General features: G+C 40.0%; 1 protein-coding gene across 1 annotated transcript; it reads left to right on the top strand.

The window, feature by feature from the left end:
• The first annotated feature begins 241 nt into the window (after nt 1-241).
• Nucleotides 242-13,878, top strand: LOC115683137 (ATP-dependent DNA helicase SRS2-like protein At4g25120). Its single transcript, XM_030607568.2, has 29 exons — nt 242-531; nt 671-1,259; nt 1,359-1,400; nt 1,628-1,791; nt 2,118-2,316; nt 3,054-3,110; nt 3,218-3,323; nt 3,406-3,539; nt 3,650-3,724; nt 3,833-3,958; nt 4,044-4,175; nt 4,264-4,347; nt 5,113-5,226; nt 5,361-5,461; nt 6,244-6,310; nt 6,700-6,750; nt 7,189-7,266; nt 7,562-7,771; nt 7,895-7,933; nt 8,681-8,752; nt 8,840-8,926; nt 9,005-9,061; nt 9,841-10,043; nt 10,141-10,234; nt 10,922-10,972; nt 11,816-11,878; nt 12,023-12,082; nt 12,951-13,013; nt 13,416-13,878. Exons 1-29 carry the CDS (start codon nt 368-370, stop codon nt 13,503-13,505), a joined length of 3,372 nt encoding a protein of 1,123 aa, XP_030463428.1. The 5' UTR covers nt 242-367; the 3' UTR covers nt 13,506-13,878.
• Nucleotides 13,879-20,903: the final 7,025 nt, after the last annotated feature.

The following is a 20,903-nucleotide window of genomic DNA, read 5'->3' as shown; positions in this document are numbered from 1 at the left end:
TATTACCGGTCCGGTCCGAGTGAGTGGGTGGACGGTTCCACACTTGAAACTTGGAACCGGACCGGTTCCCTTAGGAACCATTGGTTCCGGTCCGGTTCCGGGAGGTCCCAAATAGTCCGGGTTATTCTCGATTCCTTTGCACACCCCTAGATGAGATGGGCCTTTTTGTAAGATAAAAACAAAGCAATTTGCATTTGCCCAAAAAAAGAAAAAAAACCCAGCGTTAAAAAAAGTTTTTGAAATTCGGCAGCAAAAGGAGGGAAAGTACAGCTCCAGCAGTTGCAGATGCTCGACAGCCTCCATTTCCGCCGCGCTTAGGCTTTGTGCTGCAACTCCGCGAGCGAGCATCGCCTTCAGTCCCGAGGAGATGTCGAACGAGAACGCCGTCGCCGATGCCTCGTCTCAAGAACAAATCACGGAGGCACAGATGGCTCGAATCTCCCAGAAGTTCCGAGCTGCCAAGGCCCTCCTCGCTCGCAAGCGCCCCTCCCTCTCCCCCGCCTTCCCCGATCCACTCCGCCGCCGCCGCAGGTACGATTCGATCTCCGCATTCGCTCGCTCCTCTTCCCCCTCCTGCTCTCGCCGATGATGGATGCTTAGGCTTTCATAGCAATCGATTCCCTGTTGGATACTCAGTGATTGTATGCATTCGGTCGTTGTCGAAACTCAGGTTCGAAAATGGGATCCCGCATTCCCCGCTGTCGAGCGTCCGGAGAATTCCTCTTTCGGAGATCTCGACGAACATGCCGTTAGATGGCGGTCTCGGTGAGGTTAAGTCGGTGGACGAGATTCGAGAGGCGAGGATTAGTGTGCAGGACGGTTGCGAATTGGATTCTTATAGGACTCCGGTGAGACAAGCCGAATGCTGCGGCGTAGGTGATTCGTTCTCGAATTGTAGCATTCTAGATGATGCTTTCGACGATGTCCTCCTGGAAGAGCTCGATGCTCTGTCGGAGGGCAAATCCTCGGCATGCGGGGCAGGAGATCGCAGTGGCCCCGTTCGAGGGGAATCTTCAGCTCAAATTAGCTACCCTGCTGATCTTGACGCCGGTGCCGCTTTTGTTGCTGTTGACGACAACACTGGGAGCGGTGAGCAAAGAAGTCCTCCTGATGATGATGACTTTAGAGTTGGAAAGAGCACGAGCATGCCTGAAGGGTACTCGAAATACTTGGGTTCTCTAAATGAGAGGCAACAAGAAGCGGCTTGCACTGATATCTCTGTTCCTTTGATGATTGTTGCTGGTCCAGGCAGTGGAAAGGTCTTCTTCTCTCTTGTCGTTTTGTTTCTTCCACTCCTCCCAAATACGATTTAACATTTCTTCCGCGGCAAAGATGACTCCCTTTCTTTCTCGTTTCAGACCTCAACTATGGTTGGGCGCATTTTGACATTACTTAATCAGGTACTTCCCACTGCATCATTGGATTGTTCGTCTTTGGCATAAAACAGCTAGTTGGCTCTGTTACTTTCTATCTGAACTTCTTCTTTTTTTTGTCCATTTGATGTTCTGAGTAGCAAGTCCCATGTGATTTTCAACTTCGATTAAAGTTGAAACAGTTAGCATCTCCAAGTTCGTGGAATGTCTCACCTCTCGATTAAGTATTCTTTCTTGACCGATACTTTTTCCAGGGTCTTGATCCTTCAAACATTCTAGCAATGACTTTCACCACTGCAGCTGCTTCTGAAATGAGAGACAGAATTGGAACTATTGCTGGGAAGGAAGCAGCTAAAGACCTTACAATCAGCACATTCCATTCATTTTCTTTGCAACTCTGCCGTAGTCATGCTGAAAAGTACATTTCTTCTTTTGTTTTACTTTTTTCATTCCAAGATGTATACATTTCATGAGAATACACTTTTGGCTCTGGGTTTGCGTATGACAGCTGGTTGCGTGTTCTGTTGTCCCAATATTGGTGTAGCATTGTGTTAATCTCCTCCTAGCATTCACCAGAGCTTCCCATAGTTTATAAAATATATGGTCCACTTCCAATTTTCATCTTTCCTTCATGATCATCTTCGTTCCAACGATGACATCTCTTTCACAACATTCTTATCCTAATTATTTCCCTCTCATAATGAAGTATTGACTTAACTAGAGTTTGATTTGATTGTCATATAGGATAGAGCGTACACCAGATTTTCAGATATTTGGCCATGGACAACAGAGAAAAGCAGTCATTGAGGCCATAAGATTGTTAGAACAAGAAAATAGCAAACAAAATGATGATGTTGGTGACCTTTCTGAAGATCCCAATGGCTTGACATCTCCACGGCTGTTCAAGGATAGATCAAAGAAGTGGCAGAAGTTTGTTACTCAGGTCAGTAGCCAGCCTAAAAGAATGCAGCATTGCTTGAAGTTTCAAAAATCATTCTCAGATTCAGCTTTGGGTTTCAGTAAAAAATTTCATATAAGAAAGAACTAAAAACCACCTAATTTGACAATATCATATCTCAGTTGATGTCATCTCCTAGATTTCTCAGATATTCATGCCATGCGATTTGGTTAAGTGTGAAAGGTTCAGATAAAGCATAAGGTATGGGAAACACCTTTTCACAAGCATCAAAGTCCTGAACATGCACATTTTTGGCGCTCCTAAAACTACTCTTTTTTTTGGAATCCTTATTTGCTTTGCCAGTGAAAAAGTGCAGGGCACTTTACATGTCAAGGCACTAGTGCTCTCTCTTTCAGGCTAAAGCTTTTGGAGGGAGAGGGTGAGAATAGGTCACTTTCTGTGTCAAGGCACCGTTATTTTGTCTTTGAGGCTAAAGCTTCTCTTGGGGGGGAATGTGGTTCATGAAGGGTTCATGGCACTTTAAATCATCCTATTTTGTTTGGATATATGTATCTTACTGACTGACTGTAAGTGTCTCCTAGGTTTGTGTTTGGGTTGGTTTCTAGTACATTTTCACCTTTCAACAAGCAACAAAGTCCAAAGAAGTACATGTTTGTGGCTTCTTGAATGTACTCATTTTTTGTTTGGATATTTGTTTGCTTGACCTGGGAAAAAGTATTAAGGTACTTTTGGTTTAAAGGTATTGAGGTTCTCTCTTTCAGGCTAAAGCTTCTGGAAAAACACCTCCAGATTGCAGTAAGTCGGGCAATGATACTGGAGTAAGCTGATTCTCTTTTAGATATATCTGCAGCTTAACTATTAAAGTTCTCTCCTTTACTTTCTTTCGTTATTCTGCCGTTGAGTTTCTTGTTTTGACCTTAATTAGGCTGCAATTCTTCACAACTACAATTATATATTGAGATCTTGTAATGCTTTGGATTACCATGACCTAATTAGCTGTTCCGTGAAGTTGCTCGCTGATTTTCCAGAAGGTCAGTACTTCTATATATGAAGTCATCAAATTAGTAACTATTGTTCAAGTCAAGTTAACATTTATCGATGTCCAATTTCAAGTGCTCAAGGAATGTCAGGATATGTATAAGGCCATCATAATAGACGAGTTCCAAGATACAAGTGCCATGCAGTATAATCTCTTGCGGATTCTTGCATCTCATAACCGCATAACTATTGTTGGAGATGATGATCAAGTATGTCCACACGATTTTGGTTTCCATATCTCGACCATTTTTGGCAAGTAACTGCAAAACATTTATGTTTTTAAATTATTTGGAGTTAAACCCCCGTACTTGTGCTGCAGTCAATATTCAGTTTTAGTGGAGCGAATATATCTGGGTTTGATTCTTTTCGTGAAGACTTTCCAATGCATAAAGTGGTCAGCTTCCCTAGTCTGCTTTTTCTATGATCCCTTCCCTATCTCCCTGTCTTAAAATACTCGAGCTTGTATTTTCATACTAGACTTGACATAGCCTTTATGGTGCAGATTAGATTAGTCAAAAACTATCGTTCCACAAGGTGTATTGTCGAGGCTGCATCATCTCTTATTAAAAATAATGTGAAGAGGCGCCAATGTAAGAATGTCCTCACTGACAATTCCACAGGATCTAAGGTGTCTATTGTCGCTTTCATATTGGTAGAAGAGTAATTTGGGGCACGAGCAATAAATTTATACTGAATTTGATTATAATATGTAGATTACTGTCAAAGAATGTCGCAATGAGGATGCGCAGTGTACATTTGTTATTGACAAGATTCTGGAAGTCACGTCTAGTGGTTCCACTGCTAATTGCTCTTATGGAGATATTGCTATCCTTTACCGTAGGCAGGTCAAGCTTCTTTGTTCTTTTTTTATTATTATTATAGATGGAAAGAGCCATTTAGCAACTATTAGTTCTGATGATCCTGGTCGTGTAGGTCTCTGGGAAACCATTCCAAAGTGCCTTTCGAGAAAGAAAAATTCCTTTTAACGCGCATGGTGTGGCCTTTTACAGGAAAAAGGTTTTCCCCCCTCAAGTCTACTGGATTGCCATACTCTCAATGCTCTGTCATATTAACATCCCTATCTAAATTTCAGTATTAAGTCTCTAATATATGTGGAAGTTTAGGACAATTTTCTGTTAATAACAGAGTTAATCTATCATTTGATGCTGATTTTGCCATTGGAGTATTTACTAACTAGCTTTTTTGTAGCCCTTCTTTTCTTCCAAAACCATTTCCTTCTCAAATCTTTTCTGCTGCTACATTCTTCAGCCCATAGATATGATTGCTATGCTCGTCCTTATGATAAAAACTGGTGCAAATATCAACGGGAGTATGTCTCAGAGGCTACTGAGTTTGTGTGTACAGACTACATTTTTGCTTATGATTATATAGGGATCTCTTTATGTAGCAGTCTGCAAGCAGATTGAGATGTCTCATATGAGCGAACAACTTGTTAAATTGTCTCTCCTATTTTATCGCATTGTTATGTTTCATTACAGTTCTTTCATAATATGATGAAGTTTCCAGTGAAAATGGATTTTAAGTTACTAATCACATTTTAACAAAATTTGGGCTCTTGTAAAGGACCAAAATATTGTTTTGACATAGCCAAACTTATTTGTAAAGTTTTAATAGTTTACTTTTTTCCCCGCCTTATGTTCATGTTACCTAGCCTCTCTGAATATTGAAATAGTTGATGTAATTAATTTTTCCTGCTGGCAAACTGCAGAATTCCGTGCAAGAATTATACTTGTTGTTGACTGAAACTTTCTCCTGCCATAGGTAGTTAGAGCCATAATTGCTATGCTCAAGTCAGCAGTGCCTGGCTGTGATGATGGTCCATATCGACAAGTCTTGAAGGTTTTGCTTCCTTTTGAGAAAGAGGAAAAGAAGAGGGTATGAGTCTTTGAGTGATGGCTGGTTCAATTTTTTGGAGGATGCAAGATATCCATGCCTGTCTTTTAGTTTTTCCAACAAGTGTTGAACTCTCTCTCTCTCTCTCTCTCTCTCTCTCTCTGTGTCTGTGACAGGTAATTAACCATATAGACAAGATATCAACTGTGAGGAAGTGCAGCTTCATATCCGTTGCCTCTGACATCTTCAGTGCAAAAATTTCCGGAACATTTAAGAGGTTTATTTTCTCAACTCTAAACATCATATCGTCTGATGACAACAAGAATCTCTTTTTTTTGTTTTTTCTTACGTCCTGGCTGTATATATAACGACTATCTTCTCAGCTTCCCTCTTTGATCTTTTTAATTCAGATGTCAGTTCTCAAGTAGGATCACTTGGTTTTTCAACCATGAGATTTGTGAAGCAACCTAACAGCCCGTTTGATTGCAGTAATGGAATAAGCACGAAATGTAATGGCTATTATGCTGTAAATAACGGAGATGCAACAGTTAATACACTTTTGGTTTAAGTAATGCAATACCTATTGCACTGTTTTGTGTCACGAACGACATATGTAATAGGGGAGAATAGCATAAGATTTCCCATGAATGACATAGGTACAGATATCAAAATGCTATTGTTTGTTAACCCACAATTGACATATGCCCCCATGCATAACGGCCAGCAGGTACACATTTTCTTTTTGGTCAGAGCCAGCAGGTACACATTTTTTTTTTTGGTCAGAGCCAGCAGGTACACATTTATTAGGTTTAAATAGAACCTAAAGGGTGTTCTATCATTTTATTTTTTGTCATGGCACTTTTATTACTAGACAGTACAGTAGGAGACTCGTGATGATGTAAAAGTTTGGATGCTAGAATGTTAAATTGGCCCAATGTATGTTCGGTAGCATTTCATTGCATATAGCTGAACTGCCTCTTGGATCTTATCTTATGCCATTATCTTGCTATTCTGTTCTTTTGACATGTTATTAATGATCTGATTGGTACTTTCTTACAGGAGTCAACTTACGCAAGGACGCAAGGTGTTGTCAACTCTGGAGATGATATCTAGACTAGTTCGCATGGTAAACATTGCTATTTCTAAGTTCCTCGACCTCTTATTGGCAAGAATAGAGGTTATAGTTGCTTTAAATTGTCTGAAACCTTGAAGGGAAAATATTTTTACTGAAAGTCCGCATTGCGAATCTTTCTTTTCTTTGAATTTTACTTTGGTTGAATATTTAGATGGCAGTTTTCTTGCTTTGGGGCAAAACTTAATTTTTATGTTTCCAAATATGGGTGTTGTTTCTTTTTTAGCATGGACTTTATAATCACTTCTCTGTGAATGTTTTAATTTACATATGGGTGTTGTTTCCAAATTATAGTAGTTTTCTGTGAATGTTTCTTTTTCAGCATGAATTTTATAATCATTCAGAATAGATTTCTTCTTCATTGTAGTCTTTTTTAATTGCAGGAGCAATCGATTTCCACTGTGATAGCTTCAGTGGCAAATATGATTCCACAGGTCCGTCTGTATTGCCATTTTAGAATTCATAAATCTATTTTTTGGTTCTCCAGAACTTCAGATACAACACAGTCATCATTGCGCACCCACACCGGCTCGCACAGCCACCATTCCTTTTTCAGTCCATCAGTTGTAGACCATGGTGCTCATCTTGGTTAATTACAATAACTTCCATCAACCTTTACATGAAGGGGAATGAAACTGTCCCTTCTTTCATATATAATAATTCATGAAGATCTTTAATCGGTTGGTTCAAATAGTTTTTATTAAACATTTATGTTTTAAAGTCATATCAAAAGCAATTTCTAGTTAGACAGTTTGGTCAACAAACAATTTGGTTATGTTGATTAGCTAAATTAAAAGTTAAGTTTCCTGGTAAATAAATATGTTGGTTCTCGGACTATGTTTTAGTAATTGCTGTATGATTTTCTCCCGTAGAAGTATCTCCTTGAGCAACGAGCAGTTCTAGATGTGGATGGAGGGAAGCTGCTGAATGAAGACAATGACCTTAGATCTGTAAGCTTTTTGTCCCTGAGAACCATGATGCAGCATCTTAATCACTTAGTCAGTCACATTTGTCCATGGTGATGTATATTTATCTTTTAGAAACTGAAACGGCATAATTACTAACAGTACTTCATGCTTTCTTCAAAGGTACTGGTGTTTAGCCTATATGGAATATTCACAATGAAATTTTCATCATCCTGTTATTTCAGCCATGTTAGAAAAGAAAACTTATAATGTGAATGTTTGCTTGAGTGTGGTCAATGTATTTAGAGTCCAATTTGGATGGGGTTTCTCTTCTCTGCAGGTTCTTCAGTTTCTACTGGATGATGTGTCAAGCTTTTTATCAACTCGTGCACTTGCTGCAGAAGGCAGTATAGATGCAAAAGAAGAAGTAGGAGGCTGTGGCAATGTGCTCAAAGCTTTTCTTGACCATATATGTGAGAGAGAAAGGGAAAATTTTCGTTCTCGGAGACATGACAATGAAAATTCCATAACATTGACCACTATTCATCAGGTACTTTTCTCAGACATAATAAGTAATCACTAGACCATGGGAAAATTTTTTCCTTTTGGTTTTGTTTATTGTGAATTCCGGTCTTTCTGGTATGAAACTTCTTATGCTTTCTTTCACTTGCAGTCAAAAGGCTTAGAGTGGGACATTGTTTTCATAGTGAAGGTACTTTTTAAGCAGTGTGCCAAATTTACTTTACCTCGTCTATTAAGCTACTGGCCACTTGATATGCCTTTCCTTACTCAATTTCTCATTTCCTCTACTATACATCGTGATGGTTACTTCTCACCGTGCCAAACTTCATAGCCTTATCTGCTGTCACTTGCATAACTTTGACACTTTCAATTTTGGAATCATCTGGGTCCACTTTAAGTTATTGTTTAATTATTTTGATTAAATTAAGGAGCAAACAATCTAGATAATATTATTTACAGACATTTTATTTCAATTCATACATGTTATTTCGTTCTGCACATGTATGGTTAATAAGTGGAAGAATGTATTGATGTCATGCTCTGTGTATATTAGATTATCTGTAGTGTTATTACTTAAGTGTAAATTATCATCTTAAGTGTTAGCTTTTTGTCACATAGCTTGAAAAAACGTGCTCTCTGTTCCTTTATTAAAATTACAATGTCTGACAGTGACTTCACCAAATTTAGCACTTGCTATTTGCTAATTCGTTTCAGGGATACACTGCATCTATATGTATGTTAAGCTTCTTCATTGAAGATACTTGGAATTAACAAGAAGCTTTATTTAAATAAAAGATTAGTTAAATCAGTTTGTGGAAAGCATAAAAGATTGATTATTAACATCACAAATATTTGTTGGATTTGTTTCTTTATCCAAGAAGAATTCTTAATAAGCAAAAATGCATGAAACTAAGATATCTTCCAACTGTTGCTATAGGCAAATGAATCTGAGATCCCACTGTTACATGAATTTGACGGTGCTACTACGGAGATTGGGACTTCGGTGGAGGTCAGCTTGCTGCATAAATTCTTTAAATGCCATGGCCAGGTCCTGAGGAGTGTGAACCACTGACTTCTTATATTTTTTCAATCTTAGGAGGAAAGGCGCCTATTATATGTGGCAATGACTCGTGCCCGACAAAAACTTTTCATTTTGTATGTTATGATGGACACTAGTTGGCAGGTTTGGCCTATATCAGACTTTATAGTCAATATTTTCCTTCATCAAGTTAGTTATATAATTCTTTACTCTCCCTTTCAGATGTTGCAACCGTCACGTTTTCTGAGAGAACTCCCAGTTCATCTTCTAGATGTTCAAGTAAGTACCAACGCGCCACTTAACTATTCCTTTTCAATTCCTTCTTCAGGTCAGATCATTCTTGTTGCCTGAGGTGATCAAGCATACACTCTATAGCCTTCTCAACAGTTGTGAGTTGGATTCAGGTTGAAACACCAGAAGGACAAATATATTTGGAAAATGGCACCTGGGAAAGGGATATGTATAAAATGGAATCTACGTAGTACACCATAGTTATTTTGTGGGGGGGAATTTTTTGAGCTAGCTGATATGAAGTAATTTGAGGAACTCTTTAATTGATGAATCTTTCTGGGGAATGAATCCAGAAATTATCAGCGACCTCTTCCAAATTAAAGTTGCTTTCTATTACATTAAGGTAAGTATAATTTACATGCGTTTGCTCTTTGTTCCAGGAGAAAGTTAGAGGATCTATTTGTCATTGCTATGGATTGCATTAGTGTTCCTATTGTGTCATTAGTTTTTATCGTTGTCATTAAAGATGCTTGTTTGGTAATGTTGACTCCATCTTAGTGATGAGCGCTTTTTGCTGTGTTTGGATGGGAAGAACTTATTTTAATTGTAGTTATGTCTAAAGCAAGAAAAAAAAGAAGAGATAAACTGACTACCAAGTATCATCTTCTTCAAGACAGACATGGGTTAGTGTTCAGCATTATAACTACATGATCAAATATATCTTTTCCCCTTCACTTGCTCTTTCTGCAAGTTACTATCTGTTTGTCCAATCTTTTGGCCTTCACCACCAATTCCCTCATGAATGTGTGGCCACATGATTTATGTAGATTGAATTGAGTGCAAAAGATTTAAAACCAAAAGATCAAGTGACTTCAAAGGACAATGCGGACTTTCCCATCATTTGTACAAGAGAAGCACAAGGTCCTGATGCTGAACTGTTGCCCTGTGAGCACAGCTATCAGAATGACATGGCTACCAAGGATTCAGGTGCTTCGGTGGACATTTATGATGGAAATAGTTTCTTGAAAAGGTAAAATTCTCATGGACCGTTTTTCATGACTCGGAATATTTAAAATAATGTAATGACTGTCAACTGTAACTGGTCTATGTACTCTCTTTCATTACAGATTCAATGTTGAGGACAGATCATTTGTTTCTCATATGTTCCATCAATGGGCCAAAAAGCAAGCTTTTAAAGATCCCAAAAGGTTGCTTGATAAGGTGATGTCTGGTCCCCTTGAGTAGATAGTTGGTCAGTCTAAAGAAGTAATTACTGGGTTTCAAAGTAAATGAAGGGCAACTTTGGCATGTCTGGCTATCTTACTGGGATAGCTATTCTCCATTGTATTAATTCTCACAGTGGTTCATGTGTATATAGATATTCTACATTATTTCATAAAGCATTTAGTTGCCTATCCTTTTTTTTTTGGTTGAAAGTTACCTATCCTTTTGAGTGCCACTAAACCAGCTCCTAAAATTGATCTTTCGGTATCTGCTAGCTTGTTAATTACTGGTTGGTTTCTTTGGCTCATCTCATTTGTATTGAAAGAATTATATAATCTCAATCTATATATTCAAATTTGGATCAAAGAATAATGCCATAGACAACCGTTTTTGTACTTGTGCAGGAGAAAATAGATGCAAGCATCATAGGTTGTCTCTTCATTGGATTTTTCTTTTCAAAATCTTCATTGGATTTCATCTGCAAAAATATAAAAGGAATCTTTTCAGTTTCACTGCTTTGAGATTATTGAGCTCTATTTGTCAAGTGAATCAATTAGTCTATTTTCTGCAACCTGATTATGTTCACATCCGTCCTTTTTGTTTATTGTAGTCAATTCAAGTGTGGATCTAATTATGTAAATTACTAGCTTTTTTTTTTTTTTTATCTTGAGTTCCCCCTTGCAGGTTGGTTTCGTGATCGATGAGCGGCTGAGGATCAATAAGAACAAGCACAAGGTCATGTAAATTTATCTGTACTTTTTATAACACTGAAAATCAGGGCCCTCCATGTTGTTTGCGTTTCAAGAATTATTGTCCTCCAGCTGTAAACTGTCAAGGAGACTAGATCGGATAAAGCTCTATATAGTTAGAGTCACCATGCCTCTAACAGCTTATGGTCCTTTATCTTGCTTCCACGGTAGTAAAAGAGTCCTTTTTTTTTTTGCTAGAAAAAAAAGTCCTTGCATATTTGAGAAGTTGAAGTAGGCAACAATCCATATGGATTTCTATTACTTGATGAGGAGGACATCGAGAAAGCCAAAACAGAGATTGCGTACACGGATGCTTTTATCTACTATCTGATATCTGGGTTAAGATGGAGGAACATCATCATGGAAAATCCATACAAGGAAAAAATGGAACTCATGTGCTATTGGCCTTACCTTGCTCAAGGCAATTTAAGAGCTCTTTTAAGTTAAATTTTAGCTGATTCAAATATAAATGGCAATGGTCCTGGAAGATCAACTTAAGTAGATGATGATTTAGCTAGACATTTCAGTAACGCATTTGTTCAACTTTTTCAGATATTTGTTGAGGCAGCTGGTACTTATAGGGTGATTATGCCTTTTGCAATTAACAAGCAAAAATGACGATATTCGAGTTTTCACTCAATCTGATAAGACAAGCGTATCCAATGTACATGTGGATAGGATACAGTTGAACTATGCTTTCCGTTTCTCTTCTATATGTAAATTTGGGTGCAAAGCTTACATCACAAATTTCCTATATGTAAGTTTGCCCATCTACTTTCTTTGATTTTACTTTCAGTGTCCCTGAAATGTTTCATACATGATAATCCAGGATCTCCTGCATGCATTGAAATGTTGCTTGAAGGCTGATGATGCGATTCACTATGCACAATATGTGAGTACTTTTATCGTTTCTTTAATTAGCATTAAGATATCATCGGAAGTTTGTGGACAATAACACAAACTCCAACGTTTAGTACCACTAATATTTGCGCTAAAAACTTAAGAATTCCTTGGTGTGATATCTCTGTTACACTAGGTTTTGAGGTGGGAAGAAATGCCTGCTGTTGAACGTGCTCATTTGTCGCGGGAGAAACAGGCAATTTTTTAACTCTTCCTTTTATTGCCAAAGTTCAATATCCTGATCATTTCTCTTGTGAAAAATCCATAATAGAGGATGTATTTGCGAGCAATGTACTGCAACTTATTTGGGCTACTACGTTTATTTGTGGGCTTATCTGTAAACAATACAGTCTTGAGTGGATGTAACAGTAGAGTCGCGTCTTCATGGAACGCAAAGCTTAGTACCTCGGGTTCCTTTCCTCTTCGCATTGTATTTCCATGCAACTGTTTCCACTCATGTTCACTAGTTCTGAACTCCGGATTGGAATCGCATACGATATACCGCATAGCTCTTCTAAAGATTTCAACAAGAGCTACTTGTGACTGAAAGGTAGAAAGGAAAGAGAAAGGAGGGGGAGAGACTGCTTATTAGGAAAAAGCTATCTTCTTATCTGTCAAATGGTTTGATCCGGACACCCGTCATAAGACCTTTTGAGTTTCACTTTCAGCTTTGGTAACTTAAGACTGGGTCATTATTTCTCTCTAGGCAGAATAGTTAAAAAGCTGAACCTTCTTTGTTTTATTTCAATGAGATTCGTACAAAGTGATTAAGCTTACAGCAGCCTCTGAAAAGTGCTAGGAATTTTCAATTTGCATTTTTCTTTTAGTGTTCAATGTCAGAGGAAAAACAAGTATCTCTGGCGATTAGGATTCGTCGCCATCTGATGGAGATGACCAGACGGGCATATGAGACTGCTCTGTAAGACACGCATATTCTTCTGATCAAACTATAAAATTTGTACAGCCAGATGACCCTATATGGACTTCTAACCATTGCTCGCAACCATTTATGAGTCTAAGCACATATTCTTGCCTGCATTCCTAACTTGTATTCCCTTTTGCAGGAGCACTTCCAGAAACTAAAGATAGAGAAGTGTATGGGTTCGGCAGCACCAACATCAAAGCAGGTAACTGGTGCTCGAATTTTTCATGGATAAGTAATTTTGCCTTTTGATGGTGTTTTTGCTTCAGCGACTTTGCATGTCATTAATGGCTAGCAAGACACACCTAAGGTGCATTTCCATGGTAATATGGTGATAAAAAGTAAACTTCAACAACACTGATGTCCTTTTCCTCTAAGTAGGGCCAGATATGTTGATCTTTCAACACCTTTGCATTTCCATTTCCATGGACTGTCGCAACTCATATTGCGTACCGTCTCTTTTATAGGATGCTGAACCTCAATTATTTAAAAGGTCTAAATGTGAAGTAGTTTGAATATTGGCCAAGAAAAACGTAGTTTAGAATGAATTGTTCCTAAAGTGGGCATGAATGAGCTTTCTCTAATTGCCTCTCCTGTCCAATAACAGATGTCTTATCTGCAAAAGTTGGGATGTACAATTGCCCCTACATCACGCCTCCATGCTTCTAGACTGATTGAGCAGTACAAATCACTGTAAATGAAGTATAGCCTCGGATAAGATGGACCGCTGCCCGCGGATGCAATGACCGATAAAATGTGTGAATTGGCTTGAGTGAGTTCAGTCAAAAGATTACGAGGCAAGGAGCACCGCCAGCGCCAGACGCGTTGATTGGGTGATGAGCGACAATGTCATTCAGCTATCTGCTTGTTCCTTGATGACTTTGCTATTTAACGCAAATGCAATCTTACGATTGTAGTACCTTTGTAATGATGTAACAAATTTGGGAGTCGGTCTGTACAGCAACATTCAAGTTTAGCAGCGACAATTGAATCGTAAATGTTGCAAGTAATGCAAAATTTTGATTATTTGAAAAGAGAATGGACTGATTTAGCCTTTAGGCACTTTTCAATGTTCCAATTCCTTTCATCATCCGCACTTTAGATTGGATCGGTTAATGCAGGACTTGATAAAAGATACACCTTGTAGTGGGCAAATGAGAGGACATGCAATTGACATTTCTAGTGATCCGTCCATGAAAAAATGGCACACTATTCCGTAATGATAATTTCTCAAAGTGCGTTGGTAACTAAAATTTTAATTGACAACTTGTTTAGTTTTTACATGTTAGTGAATTCCCATCTGGTTTACGGAAGTACTTATGGTAATTTAACCTGTAACATCTTAGTAAGTTATCAATGGTTTTGTGGAAGTTAAATAGTTATTTAATAATTTTAAATTTCCAGCTAACTCTGTAAATTGCCAATTCTTATTTAAGTCTGCTCACTGACTTTTATTTGATTGTTTAAAAAACACAACTTATCAATGTTTACACCTTAAAGGTATCACTAATCATTAGTTTTGACTATATGTGACATGCACACGGGCGCACGTGCGCTGCACATGTATCGCACGTGCATTGCTCTTGCAAGATTTCATCGTTTCCTCGTCTACATACATCCCTTAGATGTACAATGTAGAAGCAATATGAGTTCATACTAAAAAATGCATGATGGATATTCTGGATAATGGTAAAATTAGCCACACGATATCTGGTTTCTTTCTTTTGTTCTATCTGTTTGTTTTGGTAATGTTTGGAATTTGAAAGCAGGACTAAAAAATTTGATGTTATATATTAAAAAATAGCCGATGTTGAGTTTTTAATTTGATTTTAACCTTAGAACCACTCATTTTTAAAGTTGCCGAACCAAATAAGGAACCGAATTTAAATTGAGCTCGTATAGAAAATTTCTCTGGTCGAAGCTATTCGCTAAGGTTGATGACGCACATGTGCTAGCTTCAGTTTAGAATGACATGTTTCACCATGTCTATACATACAGCTCTCATGTAAATTTACACGAAGTACCGTGAAAAGTAAATAAATGCAGAGCAAAACGATGGATGTTAATCGCAGGTGATTGGCTCCTTTCAAGAAGAGACGAGAAAACGTCAGTTTTGACCGGTCTTTCTTCGTCTTCTTTAACATCCCTGCCACTGCCACTATTGAAGCCACCACTTCCCATACGCAAAGCCCCCCCTCAATCTCTCTTGCTTGCGACTGCAAACTGCTAGAAAACGACAACCCATTCTTTTCTTTTTGTCTTTCGCCTGCGTCTTTATTCTATTGGCTTTGCCTATGACGAGACTACTTATGTACGTTTCTTGCGTTTCTTCTTGACGATGGAATTCTCGAAAATTTACAGCATGAGAAGGGGCTACAGGAGGGTTATATAGCAGGCGATGATAACGTGGGGTTGGTTTGGTTTCTTGGCAATCCAGCCATTCCAGTGGAAAAAAAATTTCACAGCTCGTCGTGCAAGCGAGAGAGAGAGAGAGAGAGAGAGAGAGAGAGACAGAGAGAGAGATTGCCTTATGCCTCCTAGTCCAGCGACAAGCTCGACTTTGCCTTTACGTGCATGGTAAGTGAACTTCCTTCGTAATTTGACCAAAAAGCTTTACCAACTTTTCACCCAGTAATCGTACAACAGGTCTCTCTCTCGTCATTATGCTCCCACACGGTGAGTGACGAGACTTGCGGTTTGCGTTGAGTAGCCATCGCATTCGCTTTCCCAGTACTGCTCTCTCTCTCTCTCTCTCTCTCTCTCTCTCTCTCTCTCTCTCTCTCTCTCTCTCTCTCTCTCTCACTCTCTCTCTCTCTCTCTCTCTCTCTCTACACCTTTTCTCTGTGTGATTCCCGGCGCCAACTGTCCGGCGCCGCGTGGATTTCTATCCTCGAAGTTGAAGGTTTTTTTGGAGGGATGTTAGTTGGGGGTTAACGTTATCCATTTCGTCGACAATGGAAGAAGCAAAAAGATGACATCCGAGAGTAAAACAAGTCATTAAGCTGATAAAGTCAAATAATAGCTGTGAGTAGAGGAATTCTTCAAGCCAAAAAGGAATCAAGAAAAAAGAAAGAACCAAGAAGACAGATGAACAGCAGCGATTTGCATGCATCTAATCAAGTTTAAAAATTCGATGGACGTCAACAATTGTTTGCATTGGTAATCCTTAGAGGGTATAACATGCTTATGGTTTGATTGCAAGTTTTGTCTAATCATAGTATATATGTGAGCATAAACTTTTTCATAGAATTAACAAGGCTCAACGATTAATCATAACATACACTGTCAATGTTTATAGATATTCTCATGAGTGATTCTATCCATCATTATTTTAGATAAATCGTGAGGGTGCTTATGCAAAAGTTCAATTTGAGCAAGAAAGAGACAGGCTCTGCTGCGGCTTAGACGGAGCCCCTCAGACCCATACCGCTTGCTTTCTTTTTGGAAAGGCAAAGATTGTTGTGGATGAAAAGGAGTCACTCGTGATGGAGTGTATTGTCACGTGATCGAGTATGGTTTTAGGCAGCAAAGAGGGAGGGATGGCAGTGACAGAGGGGTGATTGCACGTGTTCCTTATGCCGTATGTGATCTCGAAGGCAGTATGGTTCCGGTGGGCTCCTTGAAGCCATAACATTAAGATTGTGAAGTAATGGGAATGAACATGTGGTGCTTGAGAGGGTTATAAACGCGAACTCTTAGATCACAACCCCATAAAGTCATGTGATTTTCATTGTTGATCATATGTCACCTGCACGAGCATTGCAGCATGCTTTTGTTTTTGTTCTAGCTGTTTGTTTTGTAATGTTAGGATTTTCAGTCAATTAGTTGACTCGGACTATACGAATTCCAATTACAAGATTATATGTGCCCATTTCTTCCTGCTCTCAAACCCACTCTCTGAGGACTTGCACTATACAAACTCCAATTGCAAGATTATATGTGCCTTTTCTTCCTGCCCTCAAACCCACTTTCTAAGCATATATTTATTCTCTCCTTCATTCCTCATGGAGAGATTTTGCTCCCAAGTGCTTACACTATTGCTCATTTTAGATATTTCATGGGTGTGTTTATGCAAAAATTCAAGTTTAATTTGCATTGATCAAGAAAGAGAGGTTATGCTCCAACTTAGACAAAGCCCCTAGACGCATATCGCTTACTTTCTTCTAGGAAAGATGAAGATTGCAGCAGATGGCAATGAGTCCACAAGTGTATGGTCACATGATTGAGTACGGTTTTAGGCAGCGGAGAAGGAAGGATGGTAGCGATAGAGGGGTGATTGCGCGTTTACCTTATGCGGTATGTGATCTCGAAGGCAGTATGGTTTTGGTGGGGCTCCAAAACAGTGTAGAAGCATTTCCATTTGCGATTTGAGTTTATATTAAAAAACTGCATGATAAACATATTGGATAATCGCAGAATTAGTCGTATATCCTATTAATATTTGGTTTCTTGCCTTTGCTCTGGTTGTTTGTCCAGGTAATGTTTGGACTTTCAGTTAATAAGTTGACTTGCACTTACGAAACTTCAATTGCAAGAATGGATGTGCATTTTCTTCTTACCCTCCAACCCACTCTCTAAGCATATATTTGTTCGCTCCCTCATTGCCAATTATGATATGGTTATTCTCATGAATTAGTAGCTCTCCTTGGCTGGAAAATTGAACTCTTCGGTGCTCAACTTGGGATACTTGAACTACTTGGACTTAACTAGGATTGACTTCAAACATGGAAGAATACTTGAATTCCTCGGTTTGAGGAAGAATTGAAATACCTCAATTTGTCGTTTTGTAATTTTCATGGAACAATTCCTCGGCAATTGGGAAACCTCACCGAGTTGGAAGTCCTTGATCTGCATGAGGATGATGATGGAAATTTGGTTATTGATTATTTTCGATGGGTTTCTTATCTTTAGTCACTAAATTACCTCGGCATGAGTAGCTTAAAAATTGCCAGAGCAAGAGATCGTATGCAGGTGATCGACACGTTCCCCTCTTTATCGGATGGCCTTTGTAACACTTGGAAAATGCTTGGCTAACGGTGCCGTTAGTTTGGAAAACATAAGATCAAGCCTCTGCCAAGCATTTCTCGCTCTATAAAGATGAAGTTGCGTAATGATTTCGTTATTAGTTGCCAAAGCAACATTTCAAGTGTTTATCCATCTTTTAAATTTGAGAAAAAACCACCAAAATCCCAAATTATACTCTCTGTGACATATTTACCCCAAAAAATTTTTTGTGGCACTAAAAATCCAAAACTATGCACATTATGACACATTTATTCTCCATTATAATTTCGTCCAAAATTACCATTAAAAAGATGACGTGGATCCCACGTGTCATGTGGCGTCACGTGAGCGCCATGGTGGAAAAGAAAAAAAAAGAAAAAAAATTCATTATTCATCGTCTTCTCCGCATCTTCATGAAGTATTGTTCATCGCGCTATTGGTCATTCGATGCTCTTGCTTCGCTGCCCATTGCTACCTAGACCTCCGGCGGCTCTCCTCGGCACTTGCCTGACCATCTACAAGCTTCGAAGATCGAGGTCAAACCCTTAAGTCAAGCTTCGAGCTCGAGCGGCCATGGCGGCCGCAAGCTTCGAAGCTCGACCTTCAAGCTGCTTTGAAGCTCGACCTTCAAGCTGCTTTGAAGCTCGACCTTCAAGCTGCTTTGAAGCTCGACCTTCAAGCTACTTTGAAGCTTGGCCTTGGCCGCTTGCGACCGCCCACAAACTTCGAAGGTCGAGGCCAGACCCTCAAGCTTAGAGCTAGAGCGGTCATGGTGGCCACGAGCTTCGAAGCTTGGCCATGGCGGCTTGCGGACCCGCGAGCTTCGAAGCTTGGCCTTGGCGGCTTGCGACTACCTACAAGCTTCAAAGGTCGAGGTCAGACCCTCAAGCCAAGCTTTGAGCAAGAGTGGTCATGGCTGCCGTGACCGAGCGAGGGCGGCCCTCGCCGCGTCTGGGCGAGGGTGACCCTCGCCGAGTTGGGCGAGGCTTGCCCGCCCGCCCAAGCGAGGGCTCGCCTCGCTCGACGCGGCGAGGGCAACCTCGCCCGACGCCGGCGAGGGCGGCCCTCGCCCGAGCCGGGCGGGGCCGACCTTGCCGGCTTCCGCCTCTGGCCGGTCGCCGGTCCAGCGACCGGCCAGAGGTTGAAGATGAAGAAAAAAAAAGAAAAGAAAAAACAAAAAAATTAATAAAAATTCGAAAAAATAAAAAATAATATTAAAATTTTAGTTCATGATAAAATTATCACATGTGTACCAGTTTGGGATTTTTTTTGGTATGTTCAGGGTAAAATTGTCACAAGTATACCAGTTTGGGGTTTTTTGTGGTATGTTCGGGGTAAAATTGTCACAGGTGTACCAGTTTGAGGTTTTTTGTGGTAAAAAAAAAAAGTTTGGGGTAAAATTGTCACACGCGTACCAGTTTGGGATTTTTGGTGGTAAAAAAAAAAATTCGGGGTAAAATTATCACACGCGTACCAGTTTTGGGTTTTTGGTGGTATTAGCCCTCTTTTAGAAATGTTTTTCATTTCTCGTCCAGAAACAGAAAACCTACTCTCTTTTTTCTGATTTTTGGTCCAAAATCAGTTTTGGAATAAAAAATTGTTCTAGAAATAGAAAAATGAAATTGCGTTACCAAGCGGGTTTTTGTTCCAAACCTGTTTTCGGGAACAGAAAACTAGTTCTGAATAAAAACAAAATGGTTATCATACGCGCCGTAACTACTCCCAACATTATTACTCCTAAGAGGCATAAAAAGCAACTACATACACAAACTAAGCTCCAAGTCCGGCACACACCCTCAAAGAGAAGAATCGAAACACGCACACCCATCTCAACCGCGCAAAGCCCAGCAGCACAAAATCTTATCTTTTGCTCTCTCCCTATAGCTACGATTGAAATCAAGAGTCTGGCAATTTAAACAAAGAAGAAGGGGGGGCGCAGAAGAGACCTGCTTTGCGCGAATGCGAAGTGAATGGCGCGGCGGTGAGAATCAATTGGCAACGGAGACGGAGCAGCCGATTTCGTCGCCCATTGCGATGAAGCACAGACGCAGAGAGAGGGAGAAAGAGAGACAGAGAGGGAAGTGAAATTGGGGTGGAAGAGCACGAATTTGGAATGAAATGAGAGAGAAGCAGGAGCAGAAGAAGAAGCTGGGTGTTCACGAAAACATGGTTTTAAAGAGAGAGAGATGTGGTTTAGAGAGAGAAAGCTTGGGGTTTCTGCAAGAGGAGTGGTGTTTGCGTGCGAAGTGATGAAATTGAAACGAACAGAGAATGACAGGGAAACGAGGAAGACGACGCCGAAGTTAGAAGAAATCTGCATTGCAAACCAAACAACATTAAAAACCATAAACAACTCGAAAATCTGGAAACCCAGACAACAAAAAATAAGGGAGGCGATTGCTGTCAGAGCTTGGGACCCAACTGCTCTTGGGCGAGCTAAGGCGACGGCGGAGGTAGGAACCGACGGGCAGCGGGTTTCACAGACCGACAGGTGGAACAGCGAGTGACAGGGGAACGAGGAGGACGACGCCGAAGTTACGAGAAATCTGCATTGCAAACCAAACAACATTAAAAACCATAAAAACAATTCGAAAATCTGGAAACCCAGACAACAAAAAATAAGGGAGGCGACGGCGGTAAGAGCTAGAGACCCAGTTGCTCTTAGGCGGAGGCGGAGGCGACGGTGGAGGTCGGGACTGGCGAGCGGGCGGGCGGGAGGCGGGAGAGATTTTTGAAAAAACAGAGAGAACGTGGGGCTTCGTGAGAAGAGAGGGAAAGCGCTACGAAGGATAGAGAAGGAGACAGAAGGAGGCCGCCATTAATGAAGAGAGAGAGAGGAGAGACACTCCAAAGGAGAGGTAGGTTCTCAACGTGCCAAGAAGGCTTGGAGGGCCAAAGGAAAAAAAATATTAATTTTTTGTGCAAAAAAACCATCCTGGCCCGTAGGCCCCGCTTGCATCACGTGAACCACATGGCGCCTCGTGAGTGATCGGGGACCACCTAATATTTTCTCAGCCGCAGGAGGTTCTAGATGCTATTTCAATTGCAAAATATTGCCATTTGCTTATCGGGGTCGATTGAAGCCCCAAAA

This window comes from Syzygium oleosum, unplaced genomic scaffold (assembly GCF_021117445.2).
Source record: "Syzygium oleosum isolate NSW1041296 unplaced genomic scaffold, Sole_v2.1 Sole_v2.31, whole genome shotgun sequence".
Lineage (NCBI taxonomy): Eukaryota > Viridiplantae > Streptophyta > Magnoliopsida > Myrtales > Myrtaceae > Syzygium > Syzygium oleosum.
This window is presented reverse-complemented; position numbering and strand designations above follow the sequence as displayed.

What these genes read in the sequence shown, in the direction of transcription:
- LOC115683137 (XM_030607568.2), top strand. Translation starts at nt 368, where the DNA reads ATGTCGAACGAGAACGCCGTCGCCGATGCCTCGTCTCAAGAACAAATC. An exon ending in TATCTAGACTAGTTCGCATG is followed by an intron (nt 6,311 to 6,699) that starts GTAAACATTGCT and finishes TTTTAATTGCAG; the next exon opens with GAGCAATCGATTTCCACTGT. An exon ending in ATTTGTCGCGGGAGAAACAG is followed by an intron (nt 12,083 to 12,950) that starts GCAATTTTTTAA and finishes TCCCTTTTGCAG; the next exon opens with GAGCACTTCCAGAAACTAAA.